The sequence below is a fragment of the Carcharodon carcharias genome, chromosome 32, assembly GCF_017639515.1.
Source record: "Carcharodon carcharias isolate sCarCar2 chromosome 32, sCarCar2.pri, whole genome shotgun sequence".
NCBI classification, from domain to species: domain Eukaryota; kingdom Metazoa; phylum Chordata; class Chondrichthyes; order Lamniformes; family Lamnidae; genus Carcharodon; species Carcharodon carcharias.
Window position 1 is genome coordinate 10726893 of NC_054498.1, and position 22438 is coordinate 10749330.

At 39.9% G+C, this 22438-nt stretch overlaps 1 protein-coding gene across 2 annotated transcripts in view; it reads left to right on the plus strand.

The window, feature by feature from the left end:
• The first annotated feature begins 1394 nt into the window (after nt 1-1394).
• edc3 (enhancer of mRNA decapping 3 homolog (S. cerevisiae)) overlaps nt 1395-22438 on the plus strand; it is an 84113-nt gene continuing 63069 nt past the window's right edge. For both annotated transcript variants that reach the window (XM_041178460.1, XM_041178461.1), the window contains exons 1-3: nt 1395-1524; nt 4658-4835; nt 9034-9344. In XM_041178460.1, coding sequence (XP_041034394.1) covers nt 4660-4835; nt 9034-9344 — 487 coding nt within the window. In that variant the 5' untranslated portion in view covers nt 1395-1524; nt 4658-4659. The remainder of the gene's footprint in view (nt 1525-4657; nt 4836-9033; nt 9345-22438) is intronic.

A 22438-nucleotide genomic window follows, 5' to 3' on the forward strand; every position in this document is an offset into this window, starting at 1 on the left:
ACCATCTGAAACGATCCTGGCTCCACTTCCGTCCCACATTCCTGAGCTTTGGCTATCCCTGACAGACCTTATGCTCCAGGACCTGGTTAGCCAAAATTTCAGGCTTGGTATGGCTTGTGGGGGTGGTCTCTCTGGTTTCTCCTTCTGCAGGCTTGTCCATGTCTGGATGGTCCTGAGGAAGCACATGCTATGTGCTGGAGGCCTTCTGTGAGCATTGGCTATTGCAGGGACTGGAAGGTGCGGTCAATAATATGAATTTAAGTTACAAGCTTTCTTTGTTTTATGATTTAGCTTTATATTAGTTGCACCCCTCATCATTTAATCTCCTTTTCATTTCAATTAAAGAAAAGGCATCTGTTATGATGATTGGGGCGGGTATCTTGTTCTGAGCATCCACATTGAAAATGTCACTAGAACAACTGCTGATTAATCAGCTGTGTAAATGCAACATTTTCTATATTTTTTTGATGGCTTTCGAGCGTTTGCTATATTTCCTTTTTATTTCACTGTATAAATGTTTCACTTGTTCTGCTCTATCTCTTTAACTTAGAGTTATAGTCCATTTCAATCTTTCTTACCGTAAATCCCACATTCACTCCTAATAGATCCCAAATTTTGACAACTACATTTGTCTTATTGCAATTTATCCTGCCGGATACTTTTTAAGTCGCAGGAGCTGCTATAACCCCTTAGAGGGCTGGAAGGATTAAAAAGGGCTATAAATGAGGAATAAACTGATGAGCCCTTTTTTAATCTTTCATGGGATGTTGCTGGCAAAGCCAGCATTTGTCGCCCATTGCTAATTGCCTTTGAATTGAGTGGCTTGCTAAGCCATTTCAAAGGGCGGTTAAGAGTCACATTGCTGTGGGTCTGGAGTCACTTGTATGTCAGAGCAGGTAAAGATGGCAGATTGATTGCCTTCGCTGAAGGACATTAGTGAACCAGGTGGTTTTTTTTATGAAAATCAATGATAGTTTCGCGGTCACCATAATGGGACTAGCTTTCAATTCTAGATTAATTTAAATTCCACCAGCTGCCATGGCAGGATTTTAACCTGTGTGCCTAGGACATTAGACTGGGACTCTGGGTTACTGGTCCAGTGACATGATCACCAAGCCACCATCTCTCCATTTACTTCAGGGATGATTAATTAATTATTAGTCATGGAGAATTACTTACTAATCAGTGATCATGAGGGACTAGGTCGCTAACTCCTTTCAGCAACTGAAAGGATTACACTGGGATGGAGTGGAGCCCGTCGCTTGGCTGCTGAGGAGGCAGGGGGATCGGAAGTGGGTCGGGTTGCTAAGGGGAAGTGACGTCAGCGCGTAGCCACACCGGGGGCGGAGCAGCGGAGCGGGGCGGGGCGCTGGCGCCCGCGCAGGCGCAGAAGCCCGGTGGGGGTGGGGGAACGGGCGATGGCGGAGCTGTGTGTGGATGCTCTCGCTTTCATCGCTGCCCAGCCTCTGTAAGGGTCGCTGTCCAGCCCAGCCCAGTTTCAGGCCGCATCGCTTAGTTAAAAACGTAAGGGACGTCGCCTGGTCGCGGTTTCGTCTAACCGGGGAAGCGCGTTGACTTTTTGAAGGGGGTGGAGGCGGGAGGCTTTTCCTCCATGGATGCTGCTGTGCCTGGGAGTTGGATTGGGCCTACTCCCCACCCGAGCCCATTCAATAGCAAAAGCCTGGTCCTTTTTCCAGCAGCCCACTCTTTGGTGATCACTAATTAATTATGACTCATCAGTTTATTCTCCATTTACAGCCCCCTTAAACCCTTAAAGTAAAAATAAAATGCTGCGGATGCTGGAAATCTGAAATAAAAATATAAAAGTGCTGGGAAGAACTCGGGTCTCTGGCTGCATCTGTGGAGAGAGAGCAAAACAGCTAAAGTTTCGAGTCCAATATGACTTTTTTTTTGGAATGGAGAATAGTCTTCTAGAGAATTTTTAATCCTTCCTAAACTCAATGGGATTACAGCAACTGGGGCTGCCCAAAAGCATCAGATCAGACATTGCATTGAGTTTTTTTTTATTTCTCTTCTCTTTCCACCCCACCCCTGTCTTATCCAACTATGGTATGAAAACAAAGTGCTAGAAATAATCAACAGGTTATGTAGCATTTTTGGAGCGAGAAAGAGTGAACCTTTTGGGCTTTTGGTCAGAATTGCAGTATTTTGCTTTTGTTTCATTCTCAAAGCCTTTGCATCTGGACAAGTCCAGACAGCTCACTCCTGTGTTTTGAATTGACTTGGGAGGGGTGGTTTTGGTAATGAGAGAGAGAGAGAGATAAATTCATATGTTCACACACATGCTTCAATCTTTATTTACACTTTGCTTGCTTGCACTTTCAATCTTTAACTTGAGAGTATAGGTTTGGTCCAGGGAGGTGGTGGTGTATAATGTTTTGGGAAGACGGGCTCAAATACCACCATGACACCTGGTGGAATTTAAATTCAGTTAATTAATCTGGAATTGAAAACTAGTCTCTGTAACGATGACCACAAAACTATCACTGATTGTTGTAAAAACCCATCTGGTTCACTAATGCCCTTCAGGGAAGGAAATCTGCCATCTTTACCTGGTGTGGTTAACATGTGACTCCAGACCCATAGCAATGTGGTTGACTTTTAACTAGTCTCTGAAATGGCCTAGCAAGCCACTCAGTTCAAGATGGAGCCCATGAAAGAGTCAAGAATGAAAATGTATACACAGTCACAACACTGGATGCTGTGTTTTAGCCCCCAGAGTTTGCAGCTTGATGTCACAAAACTTGCATTTATATTGAATTATTATGAAGCACCTCTGGCAATTTTGAGCTTTCTTGTTATTGGATTAAAAGTGACACTACTGTTTGAAGGTAAAGCTCAGGGAGTTCTGCTTTCACGCTACTGTGTGTAATAGTTGACTGACAGATCCTGAGTACAGGTATAACCATTGTTTTGTAGTCAGTAACATTTTTAATCGAAGTAGTATATGATTTTTGACCCTAGATTTTTAAACATGATTTTAAAAAGGTCCAATATGAATTCTAGCTGAGAAAATATGTGGAACTGAAGTGCTGTTTTCTTTAGTTTGTATTGCAAATTTCCCTAGCAAGTGATGTGATAGAATTGTTATGCTTTATGACTGTAAAATAACTTTTTATTAAACTTCGAGCAGCATTGCAAGAAGTTTTAATAATATTGAAATTTTGTAGAGCAAAAGTTAAAATTTGAGTTAATTATTGTAAGTGTTTACTTTCTTGGGATTTTAACAAGATTAGGTCAGGTGTTCTGTTCTTGTTCGCAACTTCATAAATGTAAGGTATTCCTTTAGCAAATACATTCTTTACTCTCATTTGGAATTAAATTGACTAATATTTCAAGGATTACGAGAACTACAGAGATTAGTGACATTAACAGATCTAAGAGCATGGGATTAATAGCGCTTGGTCTGGTTTTATTTAAGAAATGAGTTGTTGCATTAGGTTACTTGAGATTATTTTGTTAAAGCACAGGGTGAAGTGTTTCCGTGATTGTGGTTTTGGAGGAGTTGTACCCTAGAGTGATGCTGCATGCGTTTAAAGGCTCCCCACTGTTTGGTCACTGAAGATGGGTACCATAAGAGAGGCCAGACACTTCCATGCCAGGGGTTATTCCTGCTTGTTGATTTTGTGGCTCTTTAGAGTGACGCCGACTCCAAGCGTATCACCAAGGAGGAGGGTCGGTTAGTCGCCTGCCTGTTTTGATTGAAAATTGATACTTGGCACAAGAATAATAAAGGAGGAGAGCGAATATTTAAAAATAAAACCCGTTTTTGATTTTAACACAAGGAATGAAAAAAGATGCATTTTTAAATGTGCAAAGTTTGCTGAGTCGTCATTCTCCTCGATGGTTTTGAACAAAGATTAGTTCATTTGGGGTTTGGAAGTTAATTAATATGAAAGTTTAAGAGAAGTTTTTTTTTTTGCTTGAATTTTCTCCTTCACCTTTTCCGAACTGGTCTCCTTGAAAGTATCTGCTTCCTAATTGCCTTCTAGTGACCGCCCAAGCATCCATTATTCATGTGAGTTTGACGCAATGTGGCAGGGGGCTATTTGACAATAGTGGCATCACAATTCGAGCTCACCTCCAATAGGAGGCATGCTCAGAAATGAGACGTGGAAGTTATACTCGACAAGCTGGAGGGAGCAAAGTAAACTGTAGTCCCAACTCCTGTTTGTAGTTCAAACCAACTCATTCAGCATAGATCACAGATCAAACCTTGGAATTTCTTGTTCTACATGGTTTAGCTATTAAGTACACAAACTTACTGACCTTTTGAGAACACACTTTTTTCAATCAATGAAGCTTAGTTGCAAAGAGAACAATTGTTTTGAAAAAATATGTTTTAGCAGTTCTGTTAACTAAAAGCTGATATTATGCTGTACTTTTAAATGCCACAATGTATTTCATCTTTTAAAATATTTTTTAAGGTTATTAACAAGAGAAAAATGGATAATACAGCAGAGTAGGAAGTCACTGCAAAGATTAGCTGCATTTGCTATATTACCGGTCCTTGTCTTGTGTGATTTGCAAATTACAATGTCTGTCAATAGCACTGCTAATAATTTGGAGAGCAACTAGAAAATTAAAGCAGATATTTGTTTCATTGTACATCTCTCTGTCTCCTTGACTCTTTTAGTTATGCTCTGGAGGATGGCTGTAAATTGGATTGGAAGCCTTGTTTCTATTAACTGTGGAGAGACACTTGGAGTGTATCAGGGCAAAATTTCTGCAGTGGATCAAGGCAGTCAGACAATCTCTCTAACACAACCTTTTCGCAATGGAGTGAAGTGTTCAGTCCCTGAGTTAACTTTTAGGTAAGTGCTCTTCCTTCAGTAACTTAGCAATGTCAACAGATTGCGACCGCATAATATAATTGGAACTTGAACCATAAACATCCAGCAGTACAATTGTGGATCTTGAGTCCTTAAACTTAGGTGATGTTTGGAGAGCATTTTTGATCTATTGAACAGTTATGGACGATTGTGCAAATTCAGTTTACACAGCTGCATTCCTTCCCCACAGTTACCTAAATCATCATTGACAGGGTCTTCTACTGGTTACCTATTGGTTCTTAGGCTTGGGAGATGTCAGATTAAGAGGATAGGCCGCTTTTTGTTCTGTCATTGAAGCCACTTTTTGGAGGTGGACTACCAGGGCATTTAATACTTATTGACACTTAGCTGAACAGAATCTCTCCAGCTTGAAATCGTCCTGGTCAGATTAGAAGAGAAGATAGTTTTATCTACTTTATTTTAACTAGAGTTCGTCTGGGGTACTCCAGGAGTTAGCATCCACTGAGTTGGTCCCAAATGTATGGAAATGCAGGTTTGTCAGTCAGAAGAATAAATTTCCATTCAGATTTTTTGGAAGAACCTAATCAAGGTAAGGGGACAAGAAGAGACAGAATTAATTGATGATATTTAACCTCTGAATATACTTTCTTCTATCATGCAAGTTTAAAGTTTTGTAACAATTCTAAATATATGTCTATTTGTTCCAATTCCCAGTCCCTCCAGGACATTAGTATTTACCAAAGCCATGTGACCAAACATGTCACTACAGTTTGTATCCCCTGTCTTGTATTTGCTAGATTCTTACTTATTAAAATATGAAAGACCATCAGGTTAATTAGGACTGTTTAAAAGCCACCAGTTTGGCAGAATTACATTGATAGTGGTTTGTATCAGAGAGCCCTTGATATTCTGTTGTGTATCAAATGCCTTGGGTTAGTGAAAGTGCAGTTCTCTATTCAGGCTCTCATTAAGCTATGACATATCTAATTTGACCAGATGAATGGAGAACCTAATTTTCACCTGATTTCATTCTAACAAGATGTCTTGATGTTCATGTTCACAGAATCACAGTGCAGAAGAGGCCCTTTGGCCCATTGAGTCTGCACCGACACGTGAGAAACACCTGATCTACCTACCTAATCCCTTTACCAGCACTTGGCCCATAGCCTTGAATGTTATGACGTGCCAAGTGCTCACCCAGGTACTTTTTAAAGGATGTGAGGCAACCCGCCTCCACCACCCTCCCAGGCAGTGCATTCCAGACCTTCATCACCCTCTGGGTAAAAAAGAGTTTTTCCTCACATCCCCCTAAACCTCTTGCCTCTCACCTTGAACTTGTGTCCCCTCGTGACTGACCCTTCAACTAAGGGGAATAGCTGCTCCCTATCCACCCTGTCCATGCCCCTCATAATCTTGTACACCTTGATCAGGTCGCCCCTCAGTTTTCGCTGCTCCAATGGAAACAACCCAAGTCTATCCAACCTCTCTTCGTAACTTAAATGTTTCATCCCAGGCAGCATCCGGGTGAATCTCCTCTGCACCCCCTCCAGTGCAATCACATCCTTCCTATGTTATTTTTCAATCATTTGCCCTCATGAAAGTTATTATCACACGTGTGCAGCCAAGGTGTGTGTTTCCATAGTTTTTGTTGGGTAATTTACTGGTTCAGTTTCCTTAGTTCACCCAAATTGGGATGTTTGGGTCAAGCACCCGTACCTCCAGGCCTCCAATCTGTACGTTAGAACATTATAATTATTATCTCTTCCTGGGTAAGAAAGATTGCAATTAACCTTAATTTCTTCAATTGATAATTGTCAGGATTTTTTCAGACATTGGCTGATGTAGCGCAGGCAAGTGTTAAGTGAAGAAGCTAATTTATTGTAGATTCTTGGCCAAATTTACTGAGATTTGCAATTTCAGTGTAGCAACTATGTGCTTGTAAAAATCATGTTTATGTATTTTCAGATAGAATTGCATAGACGTAACAGTATGAAAACAGCCTGCTTGGCCCATCCAGTCCACTGTTTATCCTCCACATGGGATGTAGTCTGAATTCCATGTGCTTGTTCTCTCATTCATTTATTCCCTTTCCTTAACTGTCTAACCTATTGTGTTGATTTGATTTCACAATCTCCTTTGTAAAAATGTTTTCCTCTCTGTCCTAAATCATAATTTATGAATTTCTGTCTTCTCATTCCAGACCACTGGAAACAGTTTTTCTTCAGTCTTCCCTGTGTCTCCATCACTTCAAAATTTTAGAGGCCTCTGATAACTCGAATGGTTTTATCAGCTTGCTGACTTAGCATCTTAATTGACCTGTATTGCTTACAGAGCAGCAAGGCTAAGTGCATTCTTCAGGAGAAACTGCGTTAGAGGGAAGTGGGTAATTTGACCAGGGCGTGTAGTTACAATATTGAAGATAGACATTACATCTTTAATTTGCTTCCTATGTCATAACATGCACCAAGTTCTGTTCACCTATTCCCCCTATGCTCTATGGCTCCCAGTCAAGCAACATCTTGATTTAAAAATTCTCACCCTTGTTTTCAAATCTCTCCATGGCCTTATCCCTTCCTGTTTCTGTAATCTCCTCCTACCCCACAATCCTCTAAGATAGCTGCACTCATTATTTTGGCCTCTTGAACATCACTGATTTTAATTGCTTCACCATTGCTGGTTATACCTTCAGTTACTTGGGCCTTAAGCTCTGGAATACCCTCCCTACTTCTCTCTACTTTTCAATCTTGGTTCCCTCCTTTTAAGACACATCTTAAAACCTACCTCTGGCAAAGTTTTTCGTCATTTGATCAAATGTCTCCTTATGTGGATCAGTGTCTTGTTTTTATAACGTTCATGTGAAGCACCTTGGAACATTTTATTATGTTAAAGCTGCTATGTGAACATATGCTGCTATTTAAAATGATTCTGTATAGTGGTTAACTATCAACATACTTGACACTTGGAAGAGACTTGGTTGGCACATAGGTGTTTCCCTACAGTACAGTTTGAGGATCTGGCAGATGGCAAACTGTGATGTTGTAACACCACCACTAGCTGGAGGATGTAATTAAGTGTGACAAGTTTACATAGGCAGTTTCTCTTATAAATGCATACGTCCACATTTATAATGGAGAAAGTGAACACAAAACTATAAGCAGGAAGTATGTTCTTGTCAACAGGAATAGTATGTTAATATATAGATTTACGGAAATGTGCAGTAAAATGTACATTAGCTAATAAGCTTTTACACTCTAATACTCTGAATTCCTGTCAACCTGCCACCACTACCACCAGTGGCTAGGCTTGTAGCCACCAGTATTTTACTCGAGTTATATAGCCAAAAGTGCTTTCTCCAGGCAAAACTTGAGTTTTGGACGAGCAAAATTTGTAATTGTACTGCAAATAATTATTTCCCTATAGCTAAAATGATTGTAGTATAAATGTGTTTCTGACTAATTGCACTCTAATCTTCGAGACTGTACTGATGTGACTTAGGGCACGCAAAAGTAAACTGTGAAAAAGTGCAGTGCCAGTAAGGTTCTCGTGCAGATGTTGCCTGATACTCTGACCCTCGATATTTCTTGGTCTGAAATTCTCACAATTCTTCCAAAATGCTTTGCGTGAATTTTGCTAAATTTGACCAGTGACCTCTCGTGTTTAAATTTGAGCTCCTTGCAGGCGGGCATGTTTTTTTAAAAAAAAAAGTTCCAGATGTCAAGCTACAGAGTTTTAAGACTTTGTCTGCAATACTATGTTGATGTTTTAACAGCTGTTGAAGTTGGCAGACTAAAGTATGGAGGGAAAAATCTCTGCTTGCACCAGCATACCATGCTTGCAAATGCCTTTTACTGTTTTAGGGCTCTATAGTACAGTGGTGCAAAGAATACTTGGATTGAGAGACTGCCAGTAAAGCATGTTAATTTGCTGTTGCAGGTTTATCACAGTGTCTGCACTATTGGAAATTGTACTTAGTGTTGTTTGTTAGATAAACCCATTATTGTTTTATATGCTCAGAGTGCTTTTAACTTTATATTGACCTAATGTTGAAAATGAATCAACCTTGGTGTGGTTTTTTGAAGATTGCGAAGTAAAACCATTGTAATTTTTATGAGCATTTATGTCTCTGATTTCAAATGTAAAGTAGTGCCACCTATCAGTGCTCAGGAACCAAATTTGAATTTGCTGTTCTGTGCATTTCCACTTTCTTATATTTTTACAGTGCAATTGACATCAAAGACCTCAAAATATTAGACATCCCACATTCGCAGGTGAATATAGGCCTGGCTCAACCTTCTGTGTTCACATCTACCAGTTTGTCGCACAATGCTTACTCATCTCAGAACTGTGCCGGCAAGGGTGTGAAGAAACCAAACGCTTCAGGAAGCGCTCCCCAAACAATTCCACGGCGTGCGGAACTCAAGGTTCAGGACCTGGTCACGTCACCTCAGCAGTATTCTAAAAGTTATGTGGACCGTCACATGGATTCTGCCCTTACTCCATCTAAAGCGTTTCGTCGGAGACATAATTCCTGTAAGTAGGTTGTGGATGGGGTATTTGAGGGTCGCTTTACAATATTGAAGGATTTTCACAATTCACTTTGAATCTTAGACATTGTTGTTTTGGCAAATGTATTTTACTGAATACAGCTGCCAGAATTATTCATCATTTTTGTTTGATGTCCCACTAACTGCATATTTCAATGTACGAGTTCCGTGCTGTTATTGTCATGGTATATGAAGGCAAAAAATTTAATTGGTTACGGATTGATGAAAATACCCCTCAATGGATAATGCAGTGGGATTCCCAGAGAAATTTGATTGCAGGGTGACTGCCACCAGAGCTGTATCAATATCTGCTGAAAAGTAAAATTGAGGGGGCATTCTGGACATATTGAGAGCTTCATGGGTGTTGTTGCACAGTGCATTAACTCTTAACAATTTGCAGGTCTGAATATTTCAAACAAGGGCAATCATTTCAACTTTATTTGCATCAGACCCATTTCTGAAACAATCCCAATCATAATCTGCAGCAAATTTATGCTGGGTTTAGGCACACCACAATTTCAATACATTAAATATTTTTAAAGTACATACAAAAAGCATTTTTAAGAGAAATTAGGTATTTTAGGCAAAAAGCGTTCACTCCACCTTCGAGTCCCCATGCGGTGTCTAGTTGGTTGTCGCAGTAACTGCCCTTTAAGCCCTAGCTTTTAATTTCATCAGGTAACAAAGCCATGGGTTGCCAAGAGGAATTGTAAACCCACTAAGTCATCAGCCAGTAGGAAAATTGACTTATATGACCTTTTTTATTTTGTTCCAGGAGTAATTCTTGGATAGATAATTAGTTTATTGAAAAAGCATCATGGCGACAAGTGCCCAATTGTGATGACAATACAAATAAAATAAGTAATCGTTCATAAGGATTCACAGTTATGAACATTTCAGTGTACAAATAATTACAATATGTTGCAAAATGCAGGTCCCCTTAATTTACAAAATAAAAATGAAAGGCTACTGCACTCTTAAATATTGAAATAATAACAGATATGTTATGATGGGTAATCAGCTCCTTGGCTTTCTTGCAAGCCTCTGCAATCTACCCTTGTTCCATTTTGTTCAAACGGCTTTGAATTATTATTGAAGTCAAGATAAAGAAGAACATGCTGAATTGCACAATAGGTTCAAAATAATCTCTCAGATCAGCAGAAGGGGGCAGGGAGGACAGATTAACAGGAGAAAAAGAAGGCGAATGCTGCCTTTTCTCGACAGATGCTGACTGAATTGCTGTGTGTTGTTAACGTTTTCTACTTCTGTCTGAGATCTTGTGAAACGAATGGGACAGTTTTCTAACCTGCAAAATTGAGCAATTAATCTTGTGGATGAGGCAGATAATTAGTATTCATTTCTAATGTATTTTATGGGCAAATGGTATTGGAAGTAACAAACTTGAGATACTGTGAACTATATCCAAGTGTAAGTTGCACTATCTTGGAGATGTGAGTGATCTGCTATTGTGAAACCCTAATACTCTGTTCCTAATACTCTAGGTGTTTTCCTTGGATTTTTTCTTCCCTTTTTTAACTGAGTATGGTATCTGACCATGGCTGAGATTGGGAACTTGATACATGTGGACTTGTGGCCTAATTGCACTGTTGATGACTCCTTCAATCACTTTGATGATTGAATGGACTGGTAGAGCAGGAGTGGCCAGGATACATTGTTCAGTAGTTGCCAGCGTTGGAAGTGTACTGGAGCAGCTTGGCTAGAGACCTGACTATTTCTGTAGCACAGATGTTCAACACGATAGCCGGATGTTGTCAGGACCCATAACCTTTGTGTGACTAGTGCAGTCAGTCATTTCACTCTGATATCACAAATCAAATTGGCTGAAGTCTCATAGCTGTGATGATGAAACTTGGTGGACCTTAAACCTCAACAGATGCCTTGCAAAATAATTGTTTTTGTAGTTGCGCTTGTTCTGACTACTTTGGATTGTTTACTTTTTTTGTGTGTGCCTTTTGATAGGCCTACGCTGCTACTGAATAATTTACAAAAGATCCTTTGATTGGCATTGAATGGTATTTAAAGCCTTTGTGATGCAACCTGTAGTAATGTTTTATAACCAAGATAGCTCTCTGAGGAAAATGCGTTTTTTGTTTTAGACTCCTGTTTTTGTTTTGTTTTTGCTTTGTGCCTCTTATTGTGTGCAGAAAAATTGATCTGAGTATAATCGGTGAAATCTAGTTTATCCCCTGGAGAGTCTGATTGGAAATTATTTTGTGTTTGAAAGTTAAACTTGACTAGGAGGTTAGAACAACAAAAGGAAAGTGAACAAAGATAAGTAGAGTTGCAGTTTAGCCATGACTACCAGTTTTATAGCAACAGTACAACCTTGTAACGTTTTGAATTTCAGATTCTTACTTGACCAAAAAAGAGTCTTATTTGTGCCCCATCTAAAAGCAGCATTAGATAGAGAGAATGTCCTTACGTGTGATGGAGGGAGCTCTGTTAGGTGAGTTTTTTTCATAATTCCTTCGCCTGTCAATACTTCACTCCCCTTTGCATTGGGTTGTTTGGGATTTGGGCATCCTTCAGCACCTTATTGCCATTCAAGGAAGTCTAGATGGTGAGTCTGCAGCCTACTTGCCCCATGGGCACCAGCCTCTGATTTTACCAATACCCCTGCATGCAATTTCAGTTGGGGTATTTTTGTGGTGGTTTGGTCTGTTTTCCTACCTCCAGCCCTGGATCTGCACTCAAATGTAGTCCCCTGCCCACCATGTCAGAGGAAACTGGCTTGATTAGTACAGGCCAGGTTTGAACCTGCCATTTTAATTCACTGCCTTGCTCTCACACAATTTCTATCCTCGGTCTATTGCAGTGCTCGAGTGGAGCTCAACATAAGCTTGAGAAGCAGCATCTCATCTTCTAGTTAGGCGCTTTATAGCCTTCTGGACTTGAGGTTGAGTTCAACAATTTCAGACCATGAACACTCTCCCCCATTTTCTTATTTTTCATGTTTTTGCTTTTGGGCAGAGCTTTTCATTATTTGGGCATTTACACTCACTCTGGACTAGTGTTTTGGCTCTTTACCACAGCCAATACCACTCCCTTTGCCTTTTGTTCCATGACATCTTTGTCATGTAATCTCTCCCACCCTCTCTCCTATTGCAGACCTTCCCTTTTGTCCTTCCTCTCCCTCCCCTCTCTCGATGTCATATAACCTAACCCATTTCTACACTCCTTCAGTTCTGAGGAGACATATTTGACTCAAAAGGTTAACTCTGTTTCACTCTCCATAGATGCTTCCAGCTCTGCTGAGCATTCCAAGCACTTTGTGTTTTTATTTTATGTTTGAACCTGGGAAGTTGGCCTGTATGTCTCAGCCACTCTGGTTGAACCCATTCTGGCTGAACCCATTCAATTGTTGGGGTGCCCATTTGGATGACTAACTGTATCTTGTGTATGCAATTTGGCACTTTATTGATTGTTTGCCTCAAAACAAATTAAATCATGGTTTTGGCTGAGATCCCTTTTGTGACAGGTTTCCATGTAGCTACTTCTGACTGGCACATCTGATAATCTCCCCTCTGGTTGGGGATATTGTGAACTAAGTTTGATAAACCAATATTTTTTGCGGGGAGGTGGTGGTGATGGGAATATTTTCAGACTATGTAATGAGCATGGATATGTTTAAAGGGAAGCTACCATTGAAATGATTAAAGTCCTGTAGTTTCGTATGCCCAGCAGCTTTTCCTTGTTTATTTGAGAGGGAAGTTTGGATGTTTTAGTAGGCAGGACAGAATCAAGAAAATAGGGATTATTTCCTCGATCTGACCATAAAAGAATTTTGCAGTGTAAATATTGGGGAAACTTGATTAGTGTTTAGCGCTATAAATTCTAAGCTGAGCACAGTTTGTCTGTTGCTACTTTATCAGAGTGGGTGAGTCAAGGGCAGGAGGGTTTTCAAAATGCTCAGCTGATTTACTGGTGTAGTTTGACCACAGTTTGTCCTTTATTCTATCCTTTCATGGGATGTGTGCATTGCTGGCGAGGTCAGCATTTGATGCTGATCCCTAATTGCCCTTGAACTGAGTGGCTTGCTAAGCAGTTAAGAGTGGGCCTGGAGTCACATGTAGGTCAGACTAGATAAGGATGGCAAATTTCCTTGGGTTTTTGCGGCAATCAATGAGTAATGGTGACCATGAAACCATCATTACTGGTGGTGATAAAACTGAGACTAGCTTTCAATTCCAGATTTATTAATTGAATTTAAATTTCACCAGCTGCCATGGTAAGATTTGAACCTGTGTCCCCAGAGTATGAGCCTGGGCCTCCGGATTACTAGTACAGTGACATTACCACTATGCCACTGCCTCCCTGATAATGTAACAAATCCTGGAACTCCCTCTCTAACAGCACTGTGGGTGTACTTACACCACAGGGACTGCAGCGGTTCAAGAAGGCAGCTCACCACCACCTTCTCAAGGGCAACCAGGGATGGGCAATAAATGCTGGTCTAGCCATTGACACCTGCATCCCATGAAATGAATTTTAAAAAGTGCTGCACAGGTTGCAACATGTTTAAGGTAACGGCGACGAAAGTTGGTGTCTATTGCTGGTGTGTTGTCCATGGCCAAAGACGATACTGTTAAATTTAAAATGCAGTTTGGTAGTCCTGATCTTTACCTGCGGTTATATTTTCTCCCTTCATATATTGCCTCTGAAAAATTATTTTGATAGATGGCTCCGCCTTCTAGTTGAGGGTATTTTAATTAAGTCTATTTAAGTAGAGAATAATTTCCATTTGCTCAGAAGCTTATTACATTTGTTCTCTAAATGCTTTACAGATTGAGTCACAGCTTCTGCTCTTAAAAAGACTTTAAGGCATTTTGTGCAGAGGAAGATCCCACAATCAGTTATGAGTTGAGTGACCCATACACTGTTGGCAAGGATACCAAGAAAGCTTGCTGCTATTTGCTGAATCATGCTTTAATGTCCACCTGAACTACTCCTATTCAGGGAGGATGAGCCCTTATATCATAGCACTTTTGAACAATATAACACTCCCTCAGCACTACATGATGTATCGGTGTAGATCCTGTATAGTTAAATCTTGGTGTGGGGCTGAAGCCTGCACCACTGCTTTCTGACTTTGAGACAAGTATACAACTAACTGAAGCATGTTAATGCAGGAAATGTTTAATGTTAGGCTTACAAAGTTGTTATTTGAGCTATAAAAAACATTCAGCTGGAATGGTTAAAGATTTTGTCCTTTGTCCTTCCAAAATTCAGCTGCATCAGGGGAGGAAATATTTTCAGCTTTGTATTAGGATGCATTGATATTTATAGACCTATCATTGACAGTAGAAGCAGCTTGAAGTGATAAGTTTTTGTGCTTTGAGAACCTTACTGCACAGCAGTGAAGTATATTGATTTGATTGCCCTTTTCCTACTGCCTTATGTCAGTACTGTTATCTGAAAGTTTGTGATTTATTTGTAAAGCTGGCATCCAATTTTGTAGCTATCTCATTTTATCTGAATGACTCAGTACTTCATTATTTGCTTGAGCAGTTCCTCTGTTTTGATTGTGCTGATTGAGGGATAAATGTTAGCCAGGGCACAGAGAGCTCCCATGAAACAATGTTTGAATAGTGCATGGGACCTTGGTGAACAAATAGACAGGGTCTCCAGTTAATGTCAAACCTGAAAAGCTGCACTCAAAGAATTCAGCGCCCTGGCATTGCTGTGAAATGTTGGTCTAGACTTGATTATGAGCTCAAGTCTTATAATTGTCAGTTAAGGGAACAGATGGTTTTATATAACTAATATAGAATATCTTGCCTGTGGTGAGCATTTCTTGCAGTATCATGTTTACTTCCTGTAACACATTTCCAGTCAAGTTTTTCCCACCATGTTGTGTTAACTTCTCTGTTTAAAAGCTGATTACCCTCTGACAAACATGATAGTTGAAACTGGTATCTTTGTATTTATCTGAATATAGTTATTTTTATATCTTATTTAACAAACAGTGATTTAGTGCTGTAGTGCATGTTGGGAATTCAAAGAAACATAAAGCATCGTCTGTCTGTTGGAAATTAGCATTGAATATGTTTCCAGTACTTTTTTTTATTTCTAACACCATTTTCTGATTGTGGCCATTGTAATCTCGAGTGGAAACATTTTTTTCTTGGCAGTTGCTGCTATCCATTATAAAAAGTGCAATCTGATGGTCATTTGGTAGCTCTCTTCTTTCTGAGCTTGAAGATTAGCAGTTCACTCCAGGACTCGAGCACAAAATCTAGGTTGACACTTCAGCACAGTGCTGAGTTGGTGTTGAACCGTCAGAATGGCCGTCTTTCAGATGAGACATTAAACCGAGGGAAATGGCTGATGTAAAGGACCCCACAACAGTATTTAACGATGAACTGGGACATTCTCCCAGTGTCTTGGGAAATGATTATTCCTCAACCATCACCTAACAGAGATAATCAAGTCCTTTCTTTCATTGTTGTATGTGGGACCTTGCTGTGTGAAATTTTGCTTCCCTATTTCCTACACTACAACAGTAAATACAAAAACAGAATTACCTGGAAAAACTCAGCAGGTCTGGCAGCATCAGCGAAGAAGAAAAGAGTTAACGTTTCGAGTCCTCATGACCCTTCAACCTAGTTCTGTTGAAGGGTCATGAGGACTCGAAACGTCAACTCTTTTCTTCTCCGCCGATGCTGCCAGACCTGCTGAGTTTTTCCAGGTAATTCTGTTTTTGTTTTGGATTTCCAGCATCTGCAGTTTTTTGTTTTTATTTTTACAACAGTAAATACACCTCATGAGCTTTGAGACACCCTGAGGTGGTGAAAGCTGTCATCTATGTGTAAGCTTGCTTTTTTTAATGTTCTTTAATGGGATGTAGGCACCACTGGCAAGGCCAGCATTTGTGTGCATTCCTATTTCCCCCTGAGGAGGTGGTGGTGAGCACTTTCTTGAACCGCTGCAGCCCATCTGATGCAGGTAGTCTCTCAGTGCTATTAGGAGGGGAGTTCCAGGATTTTGATCCAGCAGCGGTGAAGGACAGCAATTATAGTTCCAAGTCAGGATGGTGTGTGGCTTAGAGGGGAACTTGCACGTGGTGGTGTTTCAGTGCCCTTGGCCTTCAAGTTGGTAGAGGTCACAGGTGTGAAAGGTGTTGTTGACGGAGCCTTGGTGAGTTGCTGCAATGTGTTGTATATAGTATATAATGCTGTCACTGCATCAGTGATGGAGGGAGTAAATGTTTGTGGATGGGGTGCCAATCAAGCAGGCTGCTTTGTCCTGAATATTGTCAAACTTCTTGAGTGTTCTTGGCTCATCAAAGCAAATGGAGAATATTCCATCACACTTCTGACCTGTGCCATGTAGACAGACTTTAGGAAGTCAGGAGGTGAGTTACTTGCCACAGAATTCTGAGCCTCTGACCTGCTCTTACAGCCACAGTGTTTATATGGCTGATCCAGTTCAGTTTCTGATCATCCGTAACACCCAGGATTTTGGGGGAAAGCTGCTACTGTTGAATGTCAAGGTGAGATGGTTAGATTCTCTCTTGTTGGAGATGGTCATTGGTCGCCACTTGTGTGGCGTGACCATTACTTTTTTTTTCATTCATTCATGGGATGTGGGCTTTACTGGCAAGGCCAGCATTTATTGCCCATCCCTAATTGCTCTTGCAAAGGTGGTGGTGAGCTGTTGCCTTGAACTGCTGCAGTCCATGTGGTGTTGGTACACCCACAGTGCTGTTAAGGAGAGAGTTCCAGGATTTTGACCCAGTGACAGTGAAGGAATGGCAATATATTTCCAAGTCTGAATGATGAGTGACTTGGAGGGGAACTTCCAGGTGGTAGTATTCCCATCTGTCTGCTGCCCTTGTCCTTCTGGATGGTAGATGGTGGGTTTGGAAGTTGCTTTCTGAGGAGCAGGCTGTTGCTTGACTAGTCTGTGAGACAACTCTCCCTATTTTTGGCACCCAGATGTTACTAAGGAGGACTTTGCAGGGCTGTTGTTGTTTCTGGTGCCTAGGTCGATGCCGGGTGGTGCATCCAGTTTCATTCCTTTTCTGAGGCTTTGCAGCGGTTTGATTGCTAGGCCATTTCAGAGGGTTGTGGGCCTGGAGTCCAGACCATCTCTAACGGGACATTAGTGAACCAGATGGGTTTTACAACAATTGACAACGGTCATCATTAGACTTTTACTGAAGCCATCTGCTGTGGTGGGATTTGAACCCGGATCTGCAGAGCATTACTCGTGAGTCTCTGGATTACTAGTCCAGTGACAATACCATTACATCATCGCCATTGCCTCCCCCTTGCCACTTATCAGACCAAGCCTGAATATTGTTCAGGTATTGCTACATACAGACAAGGACTGCTTCAGTATCTGTGGAGTTGTGAATGATACTGAACATGGATTGGTATACTATAACTGCTGTGACTCATTGTACACCGAAAGACAATTACAATAATAGAGTAAACATAATAAAATGTCATTGTGGTAGAGATCAAGACAGATTAAATTTAACCATTAATGCGTTATGAAATTCAGTTGATGCATTATTTTCCTAAAAAAAAAACATACATGGTATGTTTAAATTAAGATATGGTGTTGCTGAGATGCCTCGATTTTCCTTTAGTTTCAAATTGCACAGGTTATTTAAAAATGGCCTGCTCTCAAAATGCCATCAGTCTCGACTAAACCAAAATAAATATACAAACCACAGGCATGATAGTATCGGTAGAGTATTTATAACCCTTTGGAAACTCAAGTTCTTTTAATCTTAAAGCCAGTTTACACATACTGCATGAACTGTTGATGAAATTCACTAAGTGAATCTAATTTTGTCTTTGTGTCTTCTCACCTGAAGTTATTGAATGAATCTGGTTGATTTTAATCTGCCACTTTGCATGTGAGGAGTGAAGACTTAACTGTTGCCTTCAATTGACGCTTTGTTAGAAGTTGAAGAAAACTAGACCATGCATGCAGATGTAATTCAGCTCTCGTTTCAAATTTGTACAATTTTTTTCTTTTTTAAAATTCCTGTGTCCATATTTCTAATTGAAATTGTTTATGTAAATTTGTCACTGTAGTTGTACCTTTTTTCTCACTCCCAATGGAAGTACTTCAGCGACACCATTGGCAGGATGGTGAAATTACAGTTTGACAAATTGGGCAATTTCTATTAGAAAACGTGGGCATAAACATTTACACTGGGGACAAAAAGGTGACGGGTAGTCCATGTGGATAAGAGATTTTTAATATAATTGGATATACTGCACAGGATATCTGGTCGAGGACTTGTTGGAAGCAAAATTCCCAAAGGGTGGAAATAGCCTGCAGACATTATTTTACTCCATTCCATTTTGTACTTCCTTTTGCTTTGTTGAAAGACTTATGTTAGCATTATCATTGGAATCGGAAATCAGGAACACTGATAGGTGTCAGTGTAGTATTTTTGCCTAGTTAATGGATTAAATATATAGAAGGAAATGTGTTCAGTCCTTGAGTGTGTTAAATTACTGAGCAGTAGATATATTTTGTGAATCAATATTTTATAATGGCCATGATGATGAATGGCCCACATAGTACATCTTGCTGTGTTGTGGATTTTTAAAAAATCCATAAGTTTTTGATAAACGCTAAATGCAGTGAAGAAATTGATTTTTTTTTCCCCTGCTGTTCTCGGAATAAGTTTTAACAACCCAGCTAATAATGGATAAAATGCCATTGATATTTATAGATTGAAGATTACTGTTTATTAGAATTAAATGCCATTCATACAACATTTAGTATAAGGGAGCTAAAAAAACTAAGGTTCCAAACATGAAATTCTAGTCATGCCTGTGTCTTGATAAAAATCAACTCATACTTTACAAACTTAGTTCTCGTCTAGAAACGGGATTGCATTTTTTCTTTTCCCCAAAAGCTTCACATTTATAGACCCTATTTTGACTTTTAATTCTGCTCATTTCCTCTTATCCATTTCCTTCATTCCTTTTTTCCTGTCAATTTATCTTTATGGAACAGTGAGGGCTTGTTTTATACTGGCATTTGTGCAGTTTCGATTCTGAGTTAGGCTTCACCTGTTTACACTCCTAAATTTGGCTCCCTTTTCCTGGCAGCAGAAATGAAGATGAAGGGCCTACAGTTCTGAGTTAAGATGGTCAGACTTAGTAGTGCAAATGCTGGGTTTGACCTCATGGGCTACTCTTGGAATATAAACTTAACAAACTCCCCCCTGAATTACAACAGGACACTTCTTCCCACCTTAACAAGCTGCTTTTTAGATAGCTGTATAGGGTGTCCATTTGGGGCATAATTGGGGAAATTGCATTAATTAGATTGCTGTCAAAAGTTTCCACAAAAATTAATCTGCATGGCACAAATGTGAATTCTTCATGAGCCTGTGTGTCAGAACTTAACTGTTTCTTTTTTTCTTTCCATTTGAAGGCCTTCCTTGATGTATTTAAGAATGATATCTGGATGTAGTTTTATGAATATAGCTTAAAATTGGTCTATCAGCATTTTTAATGAGGTTTTCCAGTCTAGTATTTGTAAGTAACATGATTTAAGATAGCCAAAAATGACTTAAGAATACTGAACCATTTAATTGTTTCATTGGTGTACACTAGTCAGTTTCTTACTAAATTCAATATTTGATATGATAGTATCTTATCAGCCTTTGAGGACAAATGCCTAAGAAATCAGGGGGCATGGCCAATTTTGTGCCAAGGAGTCTGAATTGAATGAATTGAAACTTGAAGCAGACATAAAACCTGGAATTTTTGCGATCGTTCGCAGATCGTGAGGGAGGTCACTAAGAATAGGAGCCTATGTGATGCACGTTGCAATCTCTCTGTGATGAAATCAGCGAGGAAGAGATTGTATGGTGGTATATTTAGAGCTCAGGAGGAATAAGAAAGTTCAGAAAAAGAATGAATGACTAGTATCCTTGATAAAAGTTGAGACAAGAATGGTTGCGACAGGTTGGAGGCCAGATTCAAACTTAAAATCCTAACTATTGTAGAGTATCTGTGCCATGGCTAAAGGTAATCTTTTAGATTTGATTCACACAATAGAGCTTTTCTGAGAGACAAAATCTGAATAAAAGGTTGCTAAACAAGAGTTTTTGTTGAATGAAGAAATAATCTTCAGTTACTTTGGTTTCAAAGATAACTTTTAACCTTCAGAGTTTGTCACTAATTTCCTTAGCATCTGAGGATTTTGCTGTGCATCTATTCTTCTTTTTCACATGAACACCTGTTGTTCAATTTGGCATTAAATAAGCAGAATCAAAAATGCTGCTTTGGAAATAAACTACTAATTTATAAAATGCAAATGAGTGCAGAATAGGTGTGAAGATGCATATGTTTAATGGTTGAGCGTCAGACCCTCCCTCCCATTCACGAAAATCAAACTGATTAACCCTTGAGTGTTGTTGTTTTGGATGTATGGGATTTTTTTGGGGTGTAAATGATGTTATTATTATTGAAATTGAATCAAATCATTTTTTGCTCATGTTTGGTTCTCTTACTGAGGAGCCTGAAATGTTTGCTGCATGGCCAAATATAATTAGTTAGGACTGAGGATTTGGAATTTTTTTGGTTTTGGACAACCAGTGTCACAAACAAGCAACCCCAGATCAGGTTAAGCAGCAAATTAAAATCCTCCTTTTTTTTGCCCCACAAATTTGCTTCAGCCTTAACATCAGAAGAGTGCTCCTCTGCTTTAACAATGTTGCAGTTTTCCATTTCTCAGTCCGGTCATCTGCTGGGTTCTCTCATGCAGTTGTCAGTTTAGTGCAAGATTAAAGGCAGCAGTGTCGTATGACTAAGTGCATGCTCACAGGAGTAAAACTTAGAACTGTCCAAAATGGTTTCAAGAAGACTTTGTACAATTACCCTGACCTGGATTTGTGACTTGTGACCCAGGGGTGAAAGGTTAGTATCTAATCTACTCCCAACGTCCAACCCTCCACTATTGTCCATTGAAACTTATGTCCAAATAACTTGTTAAATTCTGGCGTGCGTGTTCTATCTGCTCGCAGTAATTTAACCTGATAATGTAGCTTCTGTTAACGGCGTTAATTGTTTTATTTTAAAAGCTTCACTTTAATCTCTGTTCATTTCGTGCAGTGCAGGAAATCACAATAGAATCACAAGTTCAGTGGGTCCTGACAAGCTAATCTTATCAGACTTGCTCTATACCACAGCCACGGATGATTACCTTTTGATCCTTCTATTGAGAAACTGTTTAATACACCTGCATTATAAAAACTGGGATGAATAATGTTTGCACAGCAAAATAACTAATACCACACCACATTCTGTATGGTCTATAATATGAGGAAGAGGAAAGGAAATTGGAAAGAAGAGGATGGGTGTCTACTTTGGCAAGTGACAGCATGTAATGAATGATTTGGTAATGCTGACTGTTCTGTGCAATTGTGGAATGACCTCTTTCATCATACAAGACATTCAAAGTGCAATAAAATGCTGCTGATGTAGAAATGAGAAGTTAGCACCTAAAAATTTTACTGTGTGGGTACAGCAGGCTGCATTTTAAGCTTCGCTTTGAAGTTTAGGGGATTAAAAACTTCACCTCTGTTTCTTTAGGAGTTATTTATTTAGATTTGTGATATTACTTTAGGATTTTATTTAACATTTAAAGAGGGTAAAATGAGCACCCAACTGTTCCAGCTATTTTCTTTACATTTTTACACTTTTTACAACAGCTTGCAACTATATAGTGTCTATGACATAGAGCGATGCCTTGAGGTTCTTTGGAGACTTTATCAAATAGAAATGAGAGACAGAAAAGGAGATCTTAGGAAGCGTGACCAAAAGTTTGGCCAAAGAGGTGCATTTTACATAAGGCCTTAAATGAGAAGTGGGAGGTGGAAAACACATGCAGGGAATCTGAATGTGGAGCCCAGAAGGTGGTGGTGGTGGTGTGGGTTTGGTGGGGGGTGGTGGGAGGCGTGTGGGGGTGCAGTTGGGGAGGGGATGGTGGTATGAGGCACAATCTGTAGAGATTGGGAGGAGTAAGGTACCGAGACCCCCAGAGGAAGATCAAGGTAGGTCGACAGGGACAAGAGCG